Below are 21,798 nucleotides of genomic sequence, written 5' to 3' on the forward strand. Positions count from 1 at the left end.
AACTTTAAGTATCTAACATTAAATTAAAAAAAAGGGGGGGGGGGCATAGCAATCTCTTTATCAAGAGCAAAAAAAGTTGCCATCTAGCAGTATAGAGGTGGACAACTTACGCCTGAAGTCCCTGAAATAAATGGTCTGCCTGTTGGGATTCAGCAGCTGAATCACAGAGTCGTCACTCTTATTGACTTGGCAGCTGATGGTTGCAACTTCTCCCTCGATCACTGTCACATCTTTTGTAAACAAATTCTGTCCATCACCTGTAAAAAAAAAAGGGGGGGGGGGGGGGAAATAAAGGTCAGAAAAAAATTTCCATAAACTAGATGTTAGTCAGTGGGAACAATTAAATGAGAAATATTAGAAAAATGAACACAAGGTGCAATATTTGGGCTGGCTCGACAGCCCACAAAATAAGCTTGTTATTATCCAACCTGAGAACAAAATTCAACTAAGCCTGGAATTGACATGCTCGCAAATGCTGAGGTGTCAAGGTTCTAACCTCCAGTATTTTGAACTAGTGGAGTAGGTGTATTGGGGAGGTACTGGAAAGATCAGAATATTGGCTTTTCTGAGGAGCTGTAGCTCTTACAAATGGAGTGAGTTAGATACAGTAGTTATCCTTAGCTCACATGTCCTTGAGCTAAGCTATTTGGTCACCTCACAGAAAACTCAAGGGGCCACTTAACAGAAGTAGGTAAGATGGCTCAATAAATAATCTCATCTTAGTGGATGTCTACATTCCCAATGTATAGGTTGGTCTGCTGTTCCTTGTGTGGGAGTGAAGACCCACTGTTTGCTATCTCAAAATCCTGAGAAGGCTAGCAGTTCACAGAAACTGTTGCTTTGTTCTCCGAAGCTCACACCTACACAACTCACCCAATGCCCCAGGCATCCCCAAACCAACACCGCCAATGCCCCTATCTGCAGACCCTCTTCTCTAGCCATTTGGAGAATCTCTTTTACAACCTGTCAAAAAGGCAAGCTTTCATATCTACTGGTGTAAATCTCATCTCCAGATCTGCTCTAGTTTGTTGCTTCTAAGACTAGTGACAGCAGCCAGGGCCCCTCGTAAATGCCCTACCTGAGAAGAGTTTGATTCAACAGCAAAGAATAAAACAACTTGTGAGTGCCCACTTCTGCACCTGGCAGAGCAGGGGAAATACGGATATGGCATTGTCTTGTCTTAGCCTTTAAAAAAGCTTTCAGGATTCAGGATGGGTGAAACCTGATACCTAATTCCTATTTACAGAACAAAAAGGTAATAGGTACAAAGGTCAATCAGGAAGCGGGAGAGAGATATATTGCTTTTTAGCTGTGTGATGGCAGGTAAATGATTTAATTTCCCTGAACGAAGTGCCCATCTGGAAAATGGAGGTAGTACTTAAAAACTCTTCTCACAGAACTGTTGGGGAAATTAAGAGAGGTAATAACTATATTTAGCACCATGTGTGGTTTCTACTGAAGCTGAAGAAACAGTAGCTGCTATCATCATCATCATCTCTCTAGATGTCAAAACCAAAAATTTATTAAACAACGATTATATTTTGGGACTAGTGTGGATATAAGAAGGAAGATTCAGTATCTCTTCCCTCAAGGAGCTCTTGGTGTAGTTGTTACATAACAACTTGCAGTGACTTATTCACTCCTTATGCCAAAGTTAAGAAACGAAGGTCAAAGATAAATGCTACTTTTGAAAAAAAGCCTGAGACAATGTAAATAGAGATGCAGTTAGACTAAAGGGAGGATTTCCACCTGCTCTCTTACTGCTGCTGAAGGATCCTTTTTTGGCAGGGCACAGTGGGGAAGTGTGAGAAGAGGTGTCTAAAGACAGCTTTAAGTCAAATCCACCTCAAAAGAGACCAGCCCCTGGTGGAGGATTAGAAGAGAAGAAACTAGAGGGATAAGGGCAAAATTACTAGAGCCGCAGATAAACCAAAATTCTTGGTGCTTGAGGAGCAAACCACAGCGAGACCTGACCTTGAGCTCTGGGATCCAGGGAATTATCCCGGGTGTGAGGACGCAGGGCCACAGGCCTTGTGGGAGTGAGAGGGTCAATTCTCCCTCCCTTGATCCAGCAAAGGAAGCTTAGTGGGCCCAGCAGTGTTATCAAATAACAACCAAGAGGAAAAGTGATCAGGCAAAAAAAAGAAGGATGCTTATTTTGTCCTTAGTGGATTACTGTGACAAACACGAATTCAGAAGCCAGCTGCAGGGAGCAGATTACTCCCAGATTTCAGAGAAGAAAAGGAAGAAGGGAGTTTCTGCCAATCAAGCAAGCTTTTCAAGGTGTTTTTGCTGGCCCTGGCAAAAGTTTGTGCAGAAAGGACAATATCCTTACTTCCTCAGGGTAACCCAATCTGGTGTGAAAATTAAGGAGAAAAATTAGACCACTCAATTCAAATCCTGTTTTACTTCATGGGACTTGTGCCTTGAGGAGACCAGAATACCAAATGGGGTCTGCTGGGTTGTGGGAGGGATTTCCTGTGCCTTAAGGAAGTTTATTAGTAACACAAACAAGAACCTTCCATTTACAAAGCTACATGAGGAAAGATAACCCGGTGGCAGACAATGATCTCTCCAACATAAACCAAGGCCACCCAGAGCCTGGCTACTATCTTGCAGCTACTGGAGGACTGAAAATCAGCTGCAATTCAATTATGTGCTAAGAGAATAGTTGCTGCGGAAATAACTACATGCTTTAATCTTAGCTCCTTCCTCAGAATCTTAAGGGTGGTCTACTCTGACAGTAGCATACGATATTCATATTAAGGCTATAAAACATTTATAGGGTTGGGAACAGAACGGTTGTTGCCCATGATTTTGTACTTTAAGCAATGAAGGTGATAAAGCAGAATCAGAGTTGTTTTTCCTTTTTAATAAAGTCTAACCGTTCTTGATTATGATTTATAATTAAGCAATTTAAGACCAGATCACTTTAATGCATCATTACTAAGTAAACTCTTCAAGTAAAATTTCTGCCATCTACAAATTTTTGCCCTTGCTGTGCTCTGGCACATAATGTGTGCTGTAAATACACAGTGGTATCATCACCATTACTACGTTATTCTTTAAAATTGCTAAGGCCAATTTAAAATCCAGCATCTCAGAAAATGACAATTCCTAGCTGTGTTACATGGTGACAATACCGATGCTAAAAAATTACGTTGTGAGTATTTTGCTGAAAGATATCAAAGTGCCTTGGCTGGCTGATGGTGGTGTCCCAAGGAAGTTACTCAGTAAAAATCACCAATAAATTATACCGGTCAGCTGGACAGTAGTTATATTAAACAGAGTTCCATACTTCCAAGAGTCTTAAGATGGTTGCAATGGAAATAATAATGGCTTATTTATCTGAGGCAAAGGAAGTGTATGACAATGCTGAAAATATGATATGTATGTTAGTACTCTTAACTGCCTGAAGCCTTTATGTAAAAATAATTTCTGCTCACATCCTCAAATATTTTTTCCAAACAGAGGGGTGCACTGTGACTTGATAAATTTCCCCTTGAAATAGATATCATGACAGTGATGTTGTTACAAAACACAATTTGACATGTAGCAGAAGGGTACAAACAGGAAATTTTGGTGCCTTTCTTAAATAATCTACTTTAAAAATCTTTGCGATTTTCTAAAACTCAATTTGTAGACATGATGTCAAGACGGAAAGAGCACATGTGCTAGACAAAAGAAATTAAAAAGGTGCAATACATTGTAGCCATTAAATAAGGCTATTAACGCCAAGGTAATTAATTTTAAGGGTGGAACAATATCTGACATGTATAGACATTTTAACTGCTAATTGGTATATATAGGTAAGATTTAAGAGACAGAATCAAACTAGATTTTAATTTATACCAGTTACTGTATTCCCTATAACTTACCTATTTGCCCCACAATTTCTAAAAATAAAAATCTGGCTTATGAAATGCCCATTCAATTGCAAGCAAATCTGTAGTAAACTAGATGTTGCTAGGACACTAATTACAAGGCAGAAAAAGCATATTATCTAAAAAATAAAAAACAACAACAATGTAAAAACGCATAAAATTTCCTTTGATGATCAGTCATGTCCATTATAGTGGAATTGGTTAGGGCCGGGCTGGGGGTTGGGATTCAGTTGGTACATGCTTTAGTTTCCCAGCTGCCAAAAAAATACCATACGAGGGGGATTGGTTTAACAATAGGAGTTTATCGGCTCATGGTTTCAGAGGCTAGAAGGCTTGTATCCTCCCAGGACTGGTATCTTCTTGGGGGCACACGACAGTTGCTTTTTCTGTCACATGGCAGTACACATTGTGTTTTCTCTCCTTTGTCTTCTGGGTTCCACTGACTTCCAGCTTCTGGCTGTTGCCTGTGGCTTCTCTTTCCATGTCTAATTTTCTTTTCTTAGGACTTCAGCTATTTTAGATTAAAACCACTCTTATTCGGTTTGGGCACCTTAACTAATAAAATCTTCAAAGGTGCTATTTATAAATGGGTTCAGACCCACAGTTCCAGGGGTTGGGACCTGCACATGTTTTTTGTGGGTGAATGTGCACATGATTCACTCCCCAGCCATCTGCCCCCAAATCTCAAAGAGACATGTTCTCCCCATATCCATTCCATCATAACATCCCAAAAGCCATAAGTCATTTTAGAACAATGGTAAGTATAAAGGCTCATCAAAATCAGCTATGGGTTCAAACGCAGGGCCTTCTTACCCATGTGATGAGTTGGCCTACACAGTGCTGATGTGCGCAGGGAGTGTCGTGCCACGCAGGGGTGTTCCCTTCCCCACGCGCAAGGAGTAAGCCCCGTAAGGAGAGTCACCCAGTGCGAAAAAAGTGCAGTCTGCCCAGGAATGGCGCTGCACACAGAGAGTGCTAACACAGCAAGATGATGCAATAAAACGAGACACAGATTCCGGGTGCCACTGACAAGAATACAAGTGGACACAGAAGAACACACAGTGAATGTACACAGAAAGCAGACAACTGGAGGGGGTAAGGGGGTAGGGGAGAGAAATAAATTTAAAAAAATAAACCTTAAAAAAAAAAATTCCGGTATGGGTATGATCCATCCAGGGGCAAAATTCCTCTCCATGCATCGCTATGGAGTCACAGGCCCTGCCATCTCTGAGCATCTGAGTGGGGGCATTCTCCTTGAACAACGGGGGTACAAGGCCCATCCTCTTCAAGCATGGGGCAGACCTGCCCTTTCCACACCCATGGGTGTATGGGTTCACTCTCTTGGCCTGAGATCTCTTTTGTCAAGACTTCAGCTTCCATGGTTTCTACCCTCAGTCATTCTTCCTTCAATTTGTCCCTTCTCTGTCCCATTCAGACATTGTCTCTGTTTATACAAATTTTGTAAAATCCTTCTTGGCCTTGTGTGCAGTTCTGGAGGTGGGGTCCAAACCATCAGATGATAGAACTTTCCAGAGATCCTTCCTGGGTAACTCATTTCCAATCTTGACCTCCACTGAAATGGCTGAGTGGATCCATGTTCAGCCACACCCTCTTTAGCAAAGAGTAGTTCAGTTAAACTCTCACATGGAACTGTGTTCTCTGGGAACTCGCTTCCTGAAAGCGCAGGGAAGTCCCTGATAGAGCTGCTCCTGGCCCTTGTCTCAGGACACACAAGCTAGGTAGGCTGAGAATGTTCCAAAGCATCCATTGCTGGTTTCTTTGTGCTTATCAGTTCAATCCTCAGTTTATCTTTCTCATTTCACTATAAGCTGCAAAGCAAAACCAGGCTGTACCTTCCATGCTTAATTTATAGACCTCTGGAGCTAAATACCCAAGTTCTTTGTGTTCAAGTTCTGCCTTCCATCCACCATCAGAACACAATTTTGCCAAATCATCTGCCACTTTATAACAAGGATTGAGTTTTCTCCAGCTTCCAATAACACGTATATCATTTCCTTCCAAGGCCTCACTGGAAGTACTTTTATCATCCATATTTCTACGGACAACTTTCTTCAAAGCAATCTAGGCTTTTTCCATCAGGTACCTCACAATTTTTTCAGTCTCTATTAATTAGCCAATCCCAAAACCATTTCTACATTTTTTGGTATTTGTTACAGTAACACCCCACATTCCAGTAGCAAAAACTGTTAGTTTCTATCTGCTAACAAAGATACCATACAATGGGTTGGTTTAACAACAGGAATTTTTTGGCTCACAGCTTCAGAGGCTAGACTGGAAAGCTGGTGCCTCCCAGGGTCCGTATCTTCCAGCTGGTTGGCCGGCTGGCAACCTTTGGGCTTCCTTGGCTTTTCTGTCACACAGCAACGCACATGGCGGCATCATATCCTTTCTCTTCTAGATTCTGTTGACTTCCGGCTTCTGACTGCTCCCTTGGCTTCTCTTTCTGCACCAATTCCATTGCCTCTAAGGACTTATATTGGATGAAGACTCACATTCAGTTTGGGCACACCTTAACTAACCATCTTCCAAGATCCTATTTACAAATGGGTCCATACCCACAGGACCAGGGTTTGGGACTTCTTCATACCTTTTGTGGGGGACATGATTCAATTCCCAACAGCACATAAATCCCATATTAATCCAATTTTCAATTAGCTTAGCTCATGTATTCTTTTCCTGAAACCTCATTTTGTTAAAAACTCCATTTAAATGGCTTTGTATAAAACACTGGCACAGACTGGAATCTATTCCTCAACAATGTGGGCCACATGGGGTGAATCTTGAAAGAACCTGAAATAAGAAATGGCTCCTGGAGCAGTAGGGAAGGGAACAAATGTCTGTCCAGTATGAGGCACTGTGTTTGCTGTTTCATACACTTTTCTCTCTACAACTGCTGGAGTTTTCAATAGCCCCACGTTAAAAACTAAGAACCTGAGTTTTAAAGAACTTGCCTAATGTGGCAATATCAGCTAAGGGGCTGAGCTGGTGTTTGAAACCAGTTGGCAGATTCCATAGCCCACACAGCTTGTATTTTTTACCAGCCAACACCAGGATTTGTTGTCAAGGTTCTACTGGCTTTGCCTTGGAAAATTTGCTTGTTTTTAAAAAGTCTTATTTCACTGTAAGCAACTTCTAATTTTTTTTAATTCCATAATTTTTCCAGAACACAATTACACACTTTAAAATGAGAGAGAAACTGTCCTGAACGTAAAAGACCTTGTTTACTATTGCTTCCTTCTTTTAACACTCAACACACTTTGCCCCTAGAGAATGCCTTTATTGCCACTGCACGGCTGGCATTTGCCAACACAGAGAACTCTCGCCCCTGCTGCCCAGCTGTTAATAAATAAAGCACTTCATATGCACCGGGGGAGTCTCTCCTGTCAAGTCTATAATCAAAAGGCAAGTCATAGTTAAAAGAAAATTCAGTTCATACTATGGCAACTATGGCAATTTTTATTGACACCCAAGGAACGCTAAGGACTCTTAACTGGAAAGACAGTTTGCCCAGAGGAAGAGCAAATAAAGTCCCCTGACCGACTCCTTCAGTAGCAAAATCATATTAGGGAAACTTGAGGAAGACTGAACCTAACATTATCAGCACAATCATGTTGTCTGAAGAGGAAAGAGTCAAACAAAAATACAGATTGCCCCCCACCTCCCCGCAAAAAAGGATCACCTTGCTGGTGATCAATGCAGTCACTGATTTGAAAAGCATGTTATTTAGTTCTTGAAATTTTTCATGAATTAAAGACAAAGGGTTATCTGGATTTGAACTGTTCCAAGGAGAAAAAACTTACATGTTTTTGAAAATCTTATTTTCTTCTGGTATGTGAGCCCTCTCTGACTTGAAGCTTCAAATGGCTTTCTCTCCAATAGCATTCCCGTTGGATTCTATTATTACAACACTGCTGGCATATGCCCAACTTGGAAGAAGAACCCCTATGCCTACCAGAATAAAACCATCACTAATAGAGGTACCACAAGTCCTGCAAACATCTCTCAAAGATAGCACAGTCGAGAACATGTCAGGAAGTGAAAAAACAAACAAAAACTCTGCTGAAACCCAGAGGGAAAAATCTTTCTAACTGCATATGTTCCCTCAAGTCAATGTACACAAACACAGTATTCCCTACAAATCATTAACAAAGCCATTAAGATTTGATTTCTATCTAAGCAATTATTGTCAGCATATTTTGTACATTTCCTTTAAAAGACTCAATCCTATCTTTCAATTCATTAAACTGTTCCCTGCATTTACAGAGTTTTATATCAAATCAGAAACCTATTTGAATTAATAAGAATTACAGTAAAAGTAATTTGAAAATAAATTATTTGAAGTTCAAGCCATGAAAGCTTTTGATGAAAAAAATTTAGCCCCATTAAAACATTACAGGGAAGCGGCTGTGGCTCAATCAGTTGGGCTCCTGCCTACCATATGGGAGGCCCTGGGTTCACATCCAGGGGCCACCCTGTGAAGGCAGGCTGGCCCACACACCGTGGATAGCTGCCAGCCCGCAAGCACTGTGGAATGCCGCCTGGCCCACAAGCGCCACAGAGAGCCGACTCAGCAAGGTGACACAACAAAAAGAAAGACAAGTAAAAACACAGAAGAGCGTGCAGCAGATGGACAGAGAGTAGACAACAAGTAAGCCGCCAAGGGGATGGGGAAATAAATTTAAAAAATAAAATACAGACACACAGAAGAAGGCACAGCGAATGGATACAGAAGAGCAGACAGCAAGCAAGCCACAGGGAGGGGGAATAAAATTAAAAAAAAAAAACAAAAAACATTACAGTAACATTCTTGGTCATTCAACATGCCAGCACAAGTTGGTAAGAACCAGTATCCAAAAAGAGGAGTCCATCAACCATGGATTAAGGTTAATGGTGAGACCGCTTCAAAGCAAACACAGTTCTTTATTTTGAAAAGAGGCAATATTTCAATCTTCATGAGTACTTGAATATTTACTTAAAATCAAACCCATTCAATCTGTCCACTGTTCACAAAGCTTCCCTTAATCTCTTTCATCCTCATCCACGTTTTGCTAACAGTACAGTCGAAGATGTTGGATTGTCTGCTCCAAGGACTGTCTACTTAACAGTCACTTAATTCACTATGAATGCACACCACACAGAGCATAAGCGCAAAGAGAAAATAAACCAAACCAATTCAACAAATAACTGAGTGGGCAATATGTGACACTGACCAAAACATCTCATTTGTGTCACTTTCTTTTTTTTTTTTTGTAGAAACCTATGAAATCAAAGATCAGCAGAACTGAACCTAGGAACCTAGAGATCAACTCTTATTTAATAGATGAAGAAACTGAGGCCCAGGGAGGAGATACATCTAAGAAAATATGGCCAGGGTGAGGCAGAGCCAAGAAGAGAAACCAAATCACCTGAGCCATCAAGCTCTTTCTGGCTTTTTGGCTATTTTAAAATAGCACACTAAGAGCTTGTGGTGTGTGGGGAGCACACGAGGCACGGCTAGCATGTTCTGGGGGTGCAGCCCTGGACCCCGAGGGCAGGAAAGACGTATCGTGGGCCAGCGTGGGGGCTGCCGGGAGCACTCCGCCCGTGCCCAGGGACCCTGCCTGTGTCCCCCACCCAAGGTAGCATTTTGGCTGCCATACACATGCTCTAGGAATCATTGCACGGAAACAATTTCATTTGTTTTGGAAAGACTTTTGGAGTGGAATTAGGAAGAATTGTGTTCCCTCAACAATTCCACGAAGTAAATATATCATGATCCACATTTTACTGATGAGAAGAAAATCTAAGACTCAGAGAAGTTGAGTCACTCCAGCAAGATTCCAAATACTTGAATCCAGGACATTCAACTCCAGAATATGCGCTCATAACCTACTATGTTTTGGTTTCTATCAACTAAGTAAGTGAATAAAAGAAATATGAAAGTAAAATAAATAAATGAATAGCACATATTGATTTGTTTCTAATTACAAAAGCAATATATGTTCAAGATCCTTTTAAAGCTTTGTTTTTTATGTAACTTTTATAACACCATGTCCTATAGCATGGAGATGGTCAGGTCTCACTAGCATCTCCTGTAATATAATTTCCGTTGTGTCACTTGAGCTTATGGGGGGGGGGTGGCGGGGAGAATTGCATCTAATCTAATCTCCTTTTATAATCAGTAAAAGGTGAGGCAAATTTTTGAACGGCAAGTTAAAGAGTAATCTTTCTCAGTGCTGGCTTTTTCATCAATTAAAATTGTTGATTTCTCCTGAATACAAAACAAAAAAAAATATCATCTGACACAACATTAAGCTATTCATGAATATTCTGTATACACATTCTTGTTTAGTTGACTAATGGCAAATTAACGCTCTCTATTTTAGCTTAAACACATACTATAGGTATGTTTGATTAGCATTGAATTCCAGAAGCTGATTACTATGCAGGCTTTGATTATGTAATTACATAATAGAGTATAATGGCTCCTTTGGAGTCATTATGATCTATATGGCAAATATGTTTCAGTTTTGCTATAGTTTAAATACACGGCGAGATGACAGCTCATAACAAGGCTCCACTTTTCAGTCTTATCAGCTAAATGGGCATTTTCCCATTATTCTAGCATCTCCTTGACACCAATTAAGGCCTATTGTGTCAAGCCGCATACACTTTTGAGAAATTCCCTTTGTTTTTTTGGCATTCAAAAAAGGACATTAATTTTAAAAGCTGTATTAAGCAAAAAGCCTGCTTTTTTAAGAAATAAAAGCTGAAATTCCATCCTTCATCCATCCTTTGAAAGGTCTGCAGGGAGTCCCATCTACTTCATTAATCACTGTGGAGACAACCAGAAGGGGGTTAAAGATGGAATTTTGCCTTTAACTCCAAAATGTACAGGAAAGGAGGAGAGCCAAAAACCCTTGGGTGCTGATGCTGGGGGCTGGCCACAAGGCGTTCGCCCCAAGGCACACAAGGCTTGCTCTGGAAATCTCATCTCTTCCAACAGCCCTCACATTCTGAAGTTCCTGTGGGGAGAGACAGCTATGAAATGGAACAGCAAGATTTCTCCTTCAGTCCCCAAACCAGGTTTTTGATGAATCTAAGGCCAACAAAACTTATCGAGTGAATACATTTTTGATAATTCCACCCTTCGTTTACAAGCTGGAAAAAAAGTGAATGTAAAGGATTGTGTAAAGCTGTCTTGCGTCGCTGTGAAATCCTTTAATCTTGTACTATATTTCAGTTGCAAGAAGAGCTGTTTTCACTTTTCTCTCCTAAGAGAAGGATCCCTTACACGAGGCTCACCCAAAGGTGACCTCGGTCTTAGCTTCACAGACTAACAGGCATCAGGTGATTCTAACCGTTACGTCTACGGGTTTTCAACATTAAGGCTTAAGAATTGAGGTCAACCACAGTCCACGTTATATTTACATATAGGATGAGTAGCTCTTTTGTTGTGACAGGAAACATTGATTAGATGCGTGAAACTCTTTTCAAAGAAGACTATGACAAAAGAAAGCAGTTAGAATGTCCAGGCCCATGCTATTTCAATTTTAACCGTCACATTAGTCGCCTTCCCTTTAAAAGACTCTGAGCTCAATAGGACTCTTTAATCAGAGCCCCACTGCACTACAAGGGCCAAGCTGTAACAACATTTAAGGTCTGAGGCCACCTAATCCCATAAAATGAAGAGGTACAATCCCCTCCAAAGATTGTTTGTGGGGAGTGATACCCATCCACTGAATGTGAAGATTTGAATTAGCTTTTCATTAAAATTTACTTATCAAAGAAGCTAAGAGCAATAAAAGAAATAGGAATATAAAAATTACCCATAAAAGGCAATAATAATCACTGAACCATTTTGCTCTTTACACTGAAGGGTGAAAAGCCCAGACTTCTTTCTTCTCTTACTCCTTTTCATAGCTGGACAGGTTTCATGGTCTTTTTGTTCATCAAAAAGATAAGCATCTTTTTTGGAGAGAAGATAGCCTCACTCTGAAGAAAAACCCCTCCAGTGAACAGGTTGTATGAGAATTAAAAGAGAGAGAAAAAAATAAGAAAGCCAAAAAAGTAGCAAAGTTGCTGTTTTATTTGCTTGTGAGATGACATTGAAATCACCTTGTAGAAGAGTCATCTTAAGCCTGCTAAATCTGCTCTGAGGCTCTTGGGAGGAAGAGGGCTCTTAAAAAATATTAATTAAAAAAAAACAAAACAACAAGCACAGTCATCCAACTTGGACTTTGGAGAAGAACAATCTGCAGACAGAGGCTTCTTACAAAACTAATTGTTTTGGCAAAGCAAGCAGTTTCTTCTCGATGGATTTGATTCTCTGATGCCCGTTTATGGCAAAAGAAGAATAAAAGAACTGTTTCAGATTGAGCTGCTTCAGTAGCAATTCAAAGCTAGGTGGTGTTCCAGCATTTCAAAATATATTGTTTTTTTTTTTTTCAGATAAAATGGAGTTGTGCTTAAGGCCAAGTGTTGATCTTCTGCATCAACCCTCTTTGCTAATGAATTGGTAATAGAATTTTTTATTCCCTGGGATATATTGTAGACTGCTTTGTTGAGTGAAAACTGGTTGTACAAAATTCTGCTGTCCACGAGCATGGACTGTAGGGGAAGAAAGTCAGGTTCAAAGGGATGAATTGTGTAGACTCTATGCCATCCAGAGTGGAGGTCATGGGCACTAAAGTTAGCTGAAGTCTGGGTTAATAGGAGCGGACGGTTTTAATGCATATAGAGAACTATCTCCAGTTCCAATACCACAAGGTATTCACAACTAAAACAAGAAGAGGTTTATAAAATCAAGACTTAAAATACATATAAAAAATGGGAAAACCACAAAGGAAGATACAAATATTCAGTACTATTACTAATATGAAGTTTTAAGGGAATCTGTGCTTCTTTCTTACCCCAAAAGAGATATTGGTAGCTAAATCATTTTAGATACACTGCATCAGCCGCTGGTAAGCTATCACTTTGGAAGAACATACAATTCTTTTTTCTAACCAAATGAAAAGAAGAAAGAAAAAAAAAAAGGATTTCAAAGCTATGGGAAATGACTGACTACTTGGTTACTTCTGCTTAACTGATACTTTTCACTTCACCTAGGTCATAGCATATCAGAGAGACTGAATTTTCATGACACTCACCATTATCAATTGCGTCCCTACAAAATTCTTTAAATTCAATCTCCTTAGAACCCTAACCTCAAGTCTCAATAAGATGGGCAAGTGCATTTCCCTATTTTAAAAATTATTTTTAAGCAACCAATTTAATATCTTTTTTTTTTTTTTGATAAAAGTTTCCACGATTAAATATTTTACTCCATCTCACATTTTTCCCTCTTACATTTTTGTCCAGGGTGTTATAAGATTAGCGGTTTGTATAAGATCTTTTAAAATCACATATAACAATAAGTACCATACATAGAGAAAAAAAGGGAAGTAACTGCTATTCTCCACATCTGGAGGCAAGAGAAAAAAATTATTTCTTTTCCTCAGTATAAATACTTTAAAATTTTTATTTTTTTTATATTAAGAAAACCCTTAAAATTTTCTGGAGGACATTATTTTAATCATCTGCATGATAATAATAGCTAATATATTTTAAAATGTTTTTCTCTATGTGCTTGTTTTTTGCTTTGGTTTTTTTACATTATCTCATTGAATTCTCACAACAATCCTATGTGGTTCAATATTTTATTATCATCCCCAATTTACAGATGAGGCCACCGAGATTAAGAGAGATTAAGTAAGTGGTAGAACCAATATCTGAACCTCTATGTCTGTTTATCTTGAGATCTGGTGCCAATAAAGGTAGCATTATATTAATGAGGCTGCTGAAAGGACATTAACTCCATTAGGTTAAAAAAAGAGAGGGGAACTAATGAAAGAATCTACTGCATCACATTTATATGAGCCAGGAATAAAACAAAGTATAACCTCATAATATAGAAGAATTTGAAATAGCTAAACAATTCAGCAATTGGCATGTGCCAATATGCACCACTGATAAAATTAGTTCTAAAATCAGAGCCTAAATACCAGGCCTTTATTATAGAGACAGACTATGTCTGTGACTGCGGAATGATCTTAACACAAAGGCAGCTCAACTCCAACTTCAGGCGTTTACTGTACCTGCTTCAAGGGTGTTCATTATTATTGACATTCTCTGTGACTGAAATTTGGCTGTAATAGGAGCCTTCCTCGTTCATTTTTCCTGCCAACAAGAGCCACTGAAAACTTTCCAAATTGGAAGCTTAGAGCAACAGGACAAGTAAGTAAGGATATCAGTTGGAACGTATCAGATATGGACACAGAGAGAATGTCAGTTTCAACTGACATTACTACAGTAGCAGAAAACGGGGAAATGGGAGGAGACAGATGTTCCATATTCTTGTTCTAGAAAGTATTCTGAGTATGTAACATGGTTTAAGAACAGCTGTAAATCCATGATAATCATCATGCTGATTAATGCTGCGACATTCAACTTACATCTCCTACCAAGAAGCCAGGCAGCTTTGGACTATTATAAGAATCAACAATTTCTTTGCTGGCATATTGGGTTCTGTGACTAAGACCCTTATTGATGAGTTATTCATTCTATCATGTGTCAGTTATAAAGCAAGTTTTTTTTTTTTTTTTAAGTTTTTATTTTCTTAACCTCTGGGGTTTTAAGTTGCTGGTCCCAGCTGAGTCTGGAAAGAAGCATACTAGAGTTAGAAAGCAGTTTTAAGCCAGAGTTTGATGAAGGGATTAAATATGGAGATAAGTTGGTAGCCAAAGAAGACTCTATATTCCACTCTCATGTCAGATGACTTCCTAATGCAAATCCCATGTCAGTCAGATATGCGCAAAAACTATCCACATTGGTACCATTATAAAATAACTTGCTTAGTATTATTCAAGTGTGGGCTGCCAATTAATCACCATTGAAATTAGAAATGTGTGATAAAGACATCACCTGTGCCTACTTTTCACCAGTCAGAGGGCAGCCAAGGAGAAATAAGAAGACCCCTGGACAGGAAAAGTGTAACTTGAGCTTACTGATGGTAAAGCTGGGAAAAAAAATATGTGAAACTCAGAATCTGTTTCGGTACTTTAAAATGGATAAATAGTGTCTCTCTTTCATGCAGGGTGATTATGAGAATCAAATGAGGAAATGCATGTAGCAGTATTATTTAAGCTTCAGAAATGCTAAATAAATGGTTCCAGTCTCCTCCTTCATCAGCATCATCACCTTCTGTGCTGCCTCTGTTTCCATCACTAATACCTTCGTATGACATTCCATAATCCCATGGAATGCCTTCAGTTTCACAGCTTGAGGTGCTATCCATTTGAAGGCGAATAAAAAGCATGAAGTAAATTAAAACATCTCCATCAAACATGTATGTTAAATTACAAACTAAAACCACTATAAATATGAAAAATATAAAGTGACTAATAGATGCGGGCAGAGGACTGGGCAGGTAAAACTGGGTTCTATCTACAATATTAAAAACATCATTATTGTCCTGGTTTCCCTACCTTTAAAGGTAGGGCCAGAATTACTTTAGAGAGCATTTCCCATGTTTCAAGGATGGAAAGGGTTACGAGTTAGGTTCACGATTACATACCACGAAAGGGAGGGTTCCGTACAATTGAATCCGCCCCCCCCCCTCTTCAAAATGCTAGCATTAAAACTAAATGAAACAAAAATTTCTGCAAGGCTTATTGCCTTCACTTTCTCTATCGTATGCTCCTATAAAGGGAAGACCCAATGAGTTTCTAAAATATGCAGAAATGTTTGCTACTTCTCTAAATCATCTCAGCCCCTTGGGCTTATAAATGTCTTACACTGCTTTCCTCCAATGCTGGCTGTCACTTCTCACAGATAATTCCTCCCTTTATTACTAAGTCCAAAAACCTGGAGAAAGTTACCGGGGTTGAGACCTTTCCTGCTTACTAATGAGTTCCTGGGTGTGTCTAGGAGTTTGAGGTTTCCAGAAACCAACCTTCATTAAATGGTGTGCTACTGAGCATAAATGGGTATATTTTCTCCCTTCATTTGACCCTGGAGAAAAGAAAAGTACACAAAGAAAATTTAATTAATATTACTATATGGTTTTATTTCACAATTATACTTCTGACAATTTTACCTAGATATTCATTCTTGGCTAAAAATATACCCCAGAACATAGGACAAACATCAATCAATAACTGGTCAGTGATATTGGTTTGTTATTGACATTCATTTCTTATTTTATTATTTGCTCAAATACAAATTAACCTATTTTACAAGAGCAGGAAAACAGACCACGGAGAAATTCTTACTTGTCCTAGAGTATTTGGCTCAAAGTCATTAGCTTTCTCTGAAACTGTGATGACTGTTCAGGTTTCCTGACTTCCGGCTCCTGGTGAATTGTTTCTGTTTCAGTCTCATCACTTACTACACTGATGGCTCTGCGATCATTTGTTTACAGCGTTGTTTCCTCCATTTGATCTTTAACTGGGTTCAAGTGCTGGCTCCACTGGTTATTAGCTAGACCTTAGGAAAGTTATTTAAATTCTCTAAGTCTCAGGTTCCCACACATGAAATGGGTCTAACAATATCTCCCTCTCACTAAATTATTTAAATGAATGGGATAATTCATGTATTTGTATGTAGGTTGTGTAACCCCTGAAACATATTTATTGATTTTATTAAAGTTATCTAAATTATTCTGAGCTCCTGGAGAGCAGTCACTCTATCCTAGCCATCTTTGTATTTTCACAACATACTATTGTGCCAGCTTATAGAAGAAGTGTTCACTAAATGTTCGTTGAATGAAGTTGCTAATTGAAGGACTGTTTTAAGACCTTTGCAGACTCTAGGAACTCTCATTTTTGGAGGCACCATTTCATATAATATCAAAATATATTAAATTGCACCCATTATCCACAATGATTATAATTTTGAATTAAAAATAATAAAGGATTTTTATAATTTTGCTTTTGAAATTATTATTCATTCCAGTTGCATATTTTGTTCTGAAGATAACGATATCCTTTTCCATGTCTCAAACATTTTCACAAGGCTCCTGAAAATAAACAGGACCTTGTATTGTGCTTGTACAGTGCCCGATGGAGAAAACAGCCCTGCCTCAAGAGGTTCCTAACCTTGCGAGGGAGACAGACATATACACAAACCATGACAACACAACGTCATAAGAATTTCAAGTCATAAATGTAATAATGTGCAATGAGAACATAAAAGAGTGAGCACCAGCTCAGTCAGGGTGAGGATGAGGATGCTAGAGGGCAGAGCAAGAGGAAAAGTGTGAAAGCAGGACCACAGTGTGCTTGGAACACCGTGAAGAGTACAGGGTGCTCTGCAGAGTGACAGGAGGGATGTTTTCTGGAAAGGTCATTAGGTCCAGATATTGAAGGACACAGTCTGCTCAGATAGGGAATTTGCACTTTATCTTGTAATTAATAGTGAGCCATTAAGTGATTTGAATCCATGAAGTGGTCTATCTGATCACACCCAGGTTTTTAAAGATAACTTCTGTGTTGAGGAGGAGGGGAGATTGAAGGTAGCAAAAAGGCTGAAGCCAGGAAGATCAGTTAAGAGACTTCTGCCACAAAGCACTCAAGAGAGGATGAGGGGCAGGTAAAGGAATATGGAGATGAGAAAGCAGAGCTCAGGTTGTTCAGGAAGCAGAGCAAGGAGTCAAGCAAGAAGAGCTTTGAGGTTAGGCATGTGGGCTTCGGCATCAGTCAGTTTTCAACTCCTCAATAAAAGAGTGTTCCTTTGTCACCTCTGCTAAATTCCAGTTAATGTTTACCAGCTTTATAAGGAAAGATCAGCAAAGAGCTAACTTTAAAAAGGACTCAGAAGACAAAGGACACACATTCTCTTCTCTTCATCTCTTCTGTTGTTCACTACTGATATGGGCTCTTCATAGCACTCATACAAAAAATATAATTAGGAAACCAGACTTTCGTTTTTTGCCCCCAGAGCCTTGCTATTCCATGGGATTGACCGGCAGCTTTGACAATCTCTGGGTGATTATTAAAAATGCAGAATTTCAGAACTCACACCAGACCTACTAAGTCAGAATCTGCACTTAATAAGAGACTTGGGTAATTCATAGGCATTGGAAAGTTTGAGGTGATCTGGCATATTCATTCTAATTGCTCCCTTATATCATGAACGTAAACATGAGACTCATAGCTTGACGGAGGAAGATCTCAGAAAGAGGTGTGTTCCTAGACAACTTGTTTCATGTTGTCAAAATGGTGAATCTCCGTGAGTCGCGAGATCAGGCATCCCCACTACCAAGTGAAGTCAGTCTCTAGGGAGAATCATGATTCAGCAACCTCTACTTATTTAAAAACAGATTTTTAAAAATTCCAATTTGCATGAACACAAATTGATGTGGACCATTCATAAAATCCATAAGGACTAGAACCTAGAATTCTTCCTCAAGCTCCACAGAACAACCAATACACAAATGGAAAATCCTATTCCAAAGCAGCTAGCTGACCGCGTCCAAAGCAAATAGATTATTCCGCATTTAGCTGCAAAAATGATTACTTCTAGCCAGTGCTCTCACACGTAGCACTGTTTGTCAGTTCACATGCTGTACTCTAGTTAATTTTTGCTTATTTGGTTTTATTGTTACCGTATGTTTTGTGCTTGTGAATGTTGAGCCAGTGAGGACAAAAACAACAAATAGGGAAATAAAGAAAGTGGTACAAAATGAAAACTGGGAAGAGGCTGCTGAGGTTTGCTACCAAAGTGATGAAATTCAACTCTGTGATTTGAACGGAGGAAAAAATAAAAAGCTACACTTCCCATTATAGCAAGCCTTTTCACTCTGTGTCTGGTAGATAACATTTCCTACAAAAATATATGTAACGGCATCAACAAAAGTTTAAGAGAAATAATAAGAGTCTTAAGCTTGAGGCAGAAAGAAGCTGGCACTGAAAAAGCCTCCTTGAATGCTCAGGGGACAAGAGGTAAACAGTTTCACTTTTACATGGCCCCTTAATGAACATCCACAGATCAGCCGGGACCAAAGCCGTATTCTCGGATGCTGGAGCAAATGTGCCTTGCCATCCAAATGCGAGCTAACAGCATCCTTAGCAGCTGCTGGTGGGAGGAAAGAACACTTACCTTGAAGGCAAAAAAGCAAAGAATTCACCTAAGAGTAACAATCTCAGCTGGGGGAGGTTTTTTCTTATCACTCTGAAAAGTCACATAGCTAGAATTTAAATTTCTATAAAAGTTGCCTAATAAAAATTTATTTTCTAATTTTTTTCGGAGAAAGGGGGGCAACAAAAGAGTCATTGTCATGCCCTACTTTCTAGCTTTTCTGTTCCTTAACACATGGCAATTGCAAATGGTCCATACATCATTCTTGTAACAAATCTGTTCTTGTACGAAAGCTTTCAACAATCTTTTCCACTGGCACACCCAGATGCCTTTACTGCACTGCGAGATCTCTGAACAGTTTTCTGCTAGGTTACTAAACTGCAGTTTCAGAGAGAATAATGTTCTGAATTTTGGTCTCTTAAAAAAGTCGTTAGGTTTATGGGCAGTCATGCTTGTCACATTTAGAGTGTGAATTACGTACTTCATGGAAACACAGTTAAACTCCCACAGTTGTGCACAGCCATAATTTCTGCAGAAAAAGCATCAACCATTGAGGAACTTTATTACCACTACTTTTCATGTATAAGACGCCAAAATCAACCCTTCCAAACACTATAACGTAGTGTTGCGATTTTTTAAAAGTTTGTTATTTTTTTAAATACAAAAAAAGAAAATCCCTAATGGGCTACTTGCTGTTCTATTTGCTTTTTAGATGTGTCAGTTTTTGAGTGATTGCCAGCACCAGGGACTCTTTGTAGCACCTTGTACTTGGGATATAATAAAAACATGAAATGATAAAAAATACTGTGAGTGTAACTGCAGAAGGGACTATATATTCTGGGCCCCAAGGAAGACTGTTTCTTTGCAGAATCAGACAGACTCCATTTATGTTATTAAATTGTAGCACTATTTACTGTCCAGGCTGGAAGCTTCCTGACATGTCAAAAGCACTAAATATGTCCAAAGCACACATTAGAAAGTTAACCTTTACAATGCTGGTATCCTCTAGCCATGGAAACCGGAGAAGCGTAAGAATAAATGTATATAGTTCTATGACGTGAAAAATGTTTATCTGTTAAAATGTTTCTTTTTATCACAAATTCACCTGTGAATCACAAAGTATGAGGAATGTCAGATCTGTAAGCAGGATAAAATTATTAATAGAATCGGTAGGACCAAGTATCATTAACAATAAATTAAGATACCAAGTAAACATTGCTTTTATGAACCCTAGCTCTGTGCCTGCTGTAAGAGTTGTTTTGCACACATCAGTGGTTCTCCAACTTAGGCATGCATCAGAATCACCTGGAAGGCTTGTTTGCTGGGCCTCACCCCAGAGTTTCTAGTTCAGCAGGTATGAGGCAGGACCCCAGATTTTCATTCCTAAAAAGTCCCAGGTGCTGTTGCTGCTGCTGCTTCAGGTACCAGGCTTTGAGAACCACTGTCACAAAGAATCATACTGAATCTTTCACCACCCACTAAAGCATTATCAGTTCTAATTTATAGATGAGTAAACTGAGGCTCCATGAAGGGCTCTACCACTTACTAGCTGTATAAACTTGGGCAAGTGACTTAACTTCCCATGCAGGGTGCCATACCCAGTAGCACTTTCTCATGGCCAAGCCCTGTCCTTCCCAACTAAATGTCCCTCTGACTTTATCTGAATGTTAATCCGTGTCCCTTTTTTCTACTGCCCATTACTAGTACGAGATCAGCTCAGATTTATGATCTGCCAGCAGTGTTGTGATTAGATGTCATCCCTGTCTTTCTATTACTCCAATATTGATAGATAAAATTCTGTAGTGATGCATCACCTGCCCTTTCAAAGGTTACTGCCAGCAGATGCTCAGAATCAATACAGTTCTTATCTGTCACAAACCACAAGAAAAGCATGGTAAACAAGGCTCAAGGAAAGGCCTTTGAACAGGTCAAAGAAAGAACTCAGAGATGGATCATGCCACCAGTTTAGTTTTCCTACCTACCTACTCCAGAACCCCGCCTTGCTGGATTAGGTTGCCTGTCTAAGATTCGGGCCATATTACCCAGGTGTGCTGAATACCAGGCTCTGTGCCCAATACCATCTCTGGTGACACTTGTCATAGGCACTGGGAGCTGAGGCCAAGAGGCTAAACTACAATTTTATACTAACATATTACCCAGATCAATAAGATATTTTAGTTTTTCAGAGGCAAGTGCTAAATAAATCTCAGGAGATGTGGTAGGGCTTTTCTTTTCATTTTCTCCACATATCTTTCAATTAGGAAGAGTCCTAGGTTTGGGGACCAAATGAAGATAAAAAGCAGTGTTTTGTTTTTCTTTAAATGCTGGTAGTTCAAAGTAGTAAAAAGACCTAGTTGGTAGGTACAGGTGCCCTACATAATATTTTTTGAAGAACATACAAGTCAACTCTCTAACTTGATTTCTTCCCCCCAAGGGAAATGCTACACTAGCAAAAAGCAGGGCTAGAGTCCCACCTACACTTTAGGGAGTCTGAGTCTGCCTCTTTAAGGCCAAGTACAGTCCAAGGGGAGCTAAAGGAATAGTTGCTCAAAAGAAGGCACTGGTAGAAAACCTTGCCATCCAACGATCTCCTCTTGAACCCTGCATCTTCACTCTCGTTCCCACTGCTAGCTCTAGGCCTTCCCACCTCATTCCACCCTGGTTCCCACCATCCGTTTGCTCCGATCCCATCTCTAGCCCTGGTACCTTTGTCAATTACCTTGCCTCTTCAGCATCTGGTCCATTTCCAAGGGGATGGGGCTCTTCCTTGCCTCTTGTTTTAATGTGCTTAGAC

At 39.5% G+C, this 21,798-nt stretch overlaps 1 protein-coding gene across 9 annotated transcripts in view; it reads right to left on the reverse strand.

The window, feature by feature from the left end:
- Nucleotides 1-21,798, reverse strand: part of CADM1 (cell adhesion molecule 1) — a 330,101-nt gene that overhangs the window by 64,953 nt on the left and 243,350 nt on the right. For 7 of the 9 annotated variants that reach the window (XM_004465982.3, XM_004465984.3, XM_023591011.2 and 4 more), the window contains exon 2: nt 111-257. In XM_004465982.3, coding sequence (XP_004466039.1) covers nt 111-257 — 147 coding nt within the window. Of the gene's footprint in view, nt 1-110; nt 258-15,879; nt 15,942-21,798 lie in introns of those variants that run through there. The other 2 variants (XM_058289344.2, XM_058289343.2) reach the window with 1 other exon arrangement.

This window comes from Dasypus novemcinctus, chromosome 27 (genome assembly GCF_030445035.2).
Source record: "Dasypus novemcinctus isolate mDasNov1 chromosome 27, mDasNov1.1.hap2, whole genome shotgun sequence".
Lineage (NCBI taxonomy): Eukaryota > Metazoa > Chordata > Mammalia > Cingulata > Dasypodidae > Dasypus > Dasypus novemcinctus.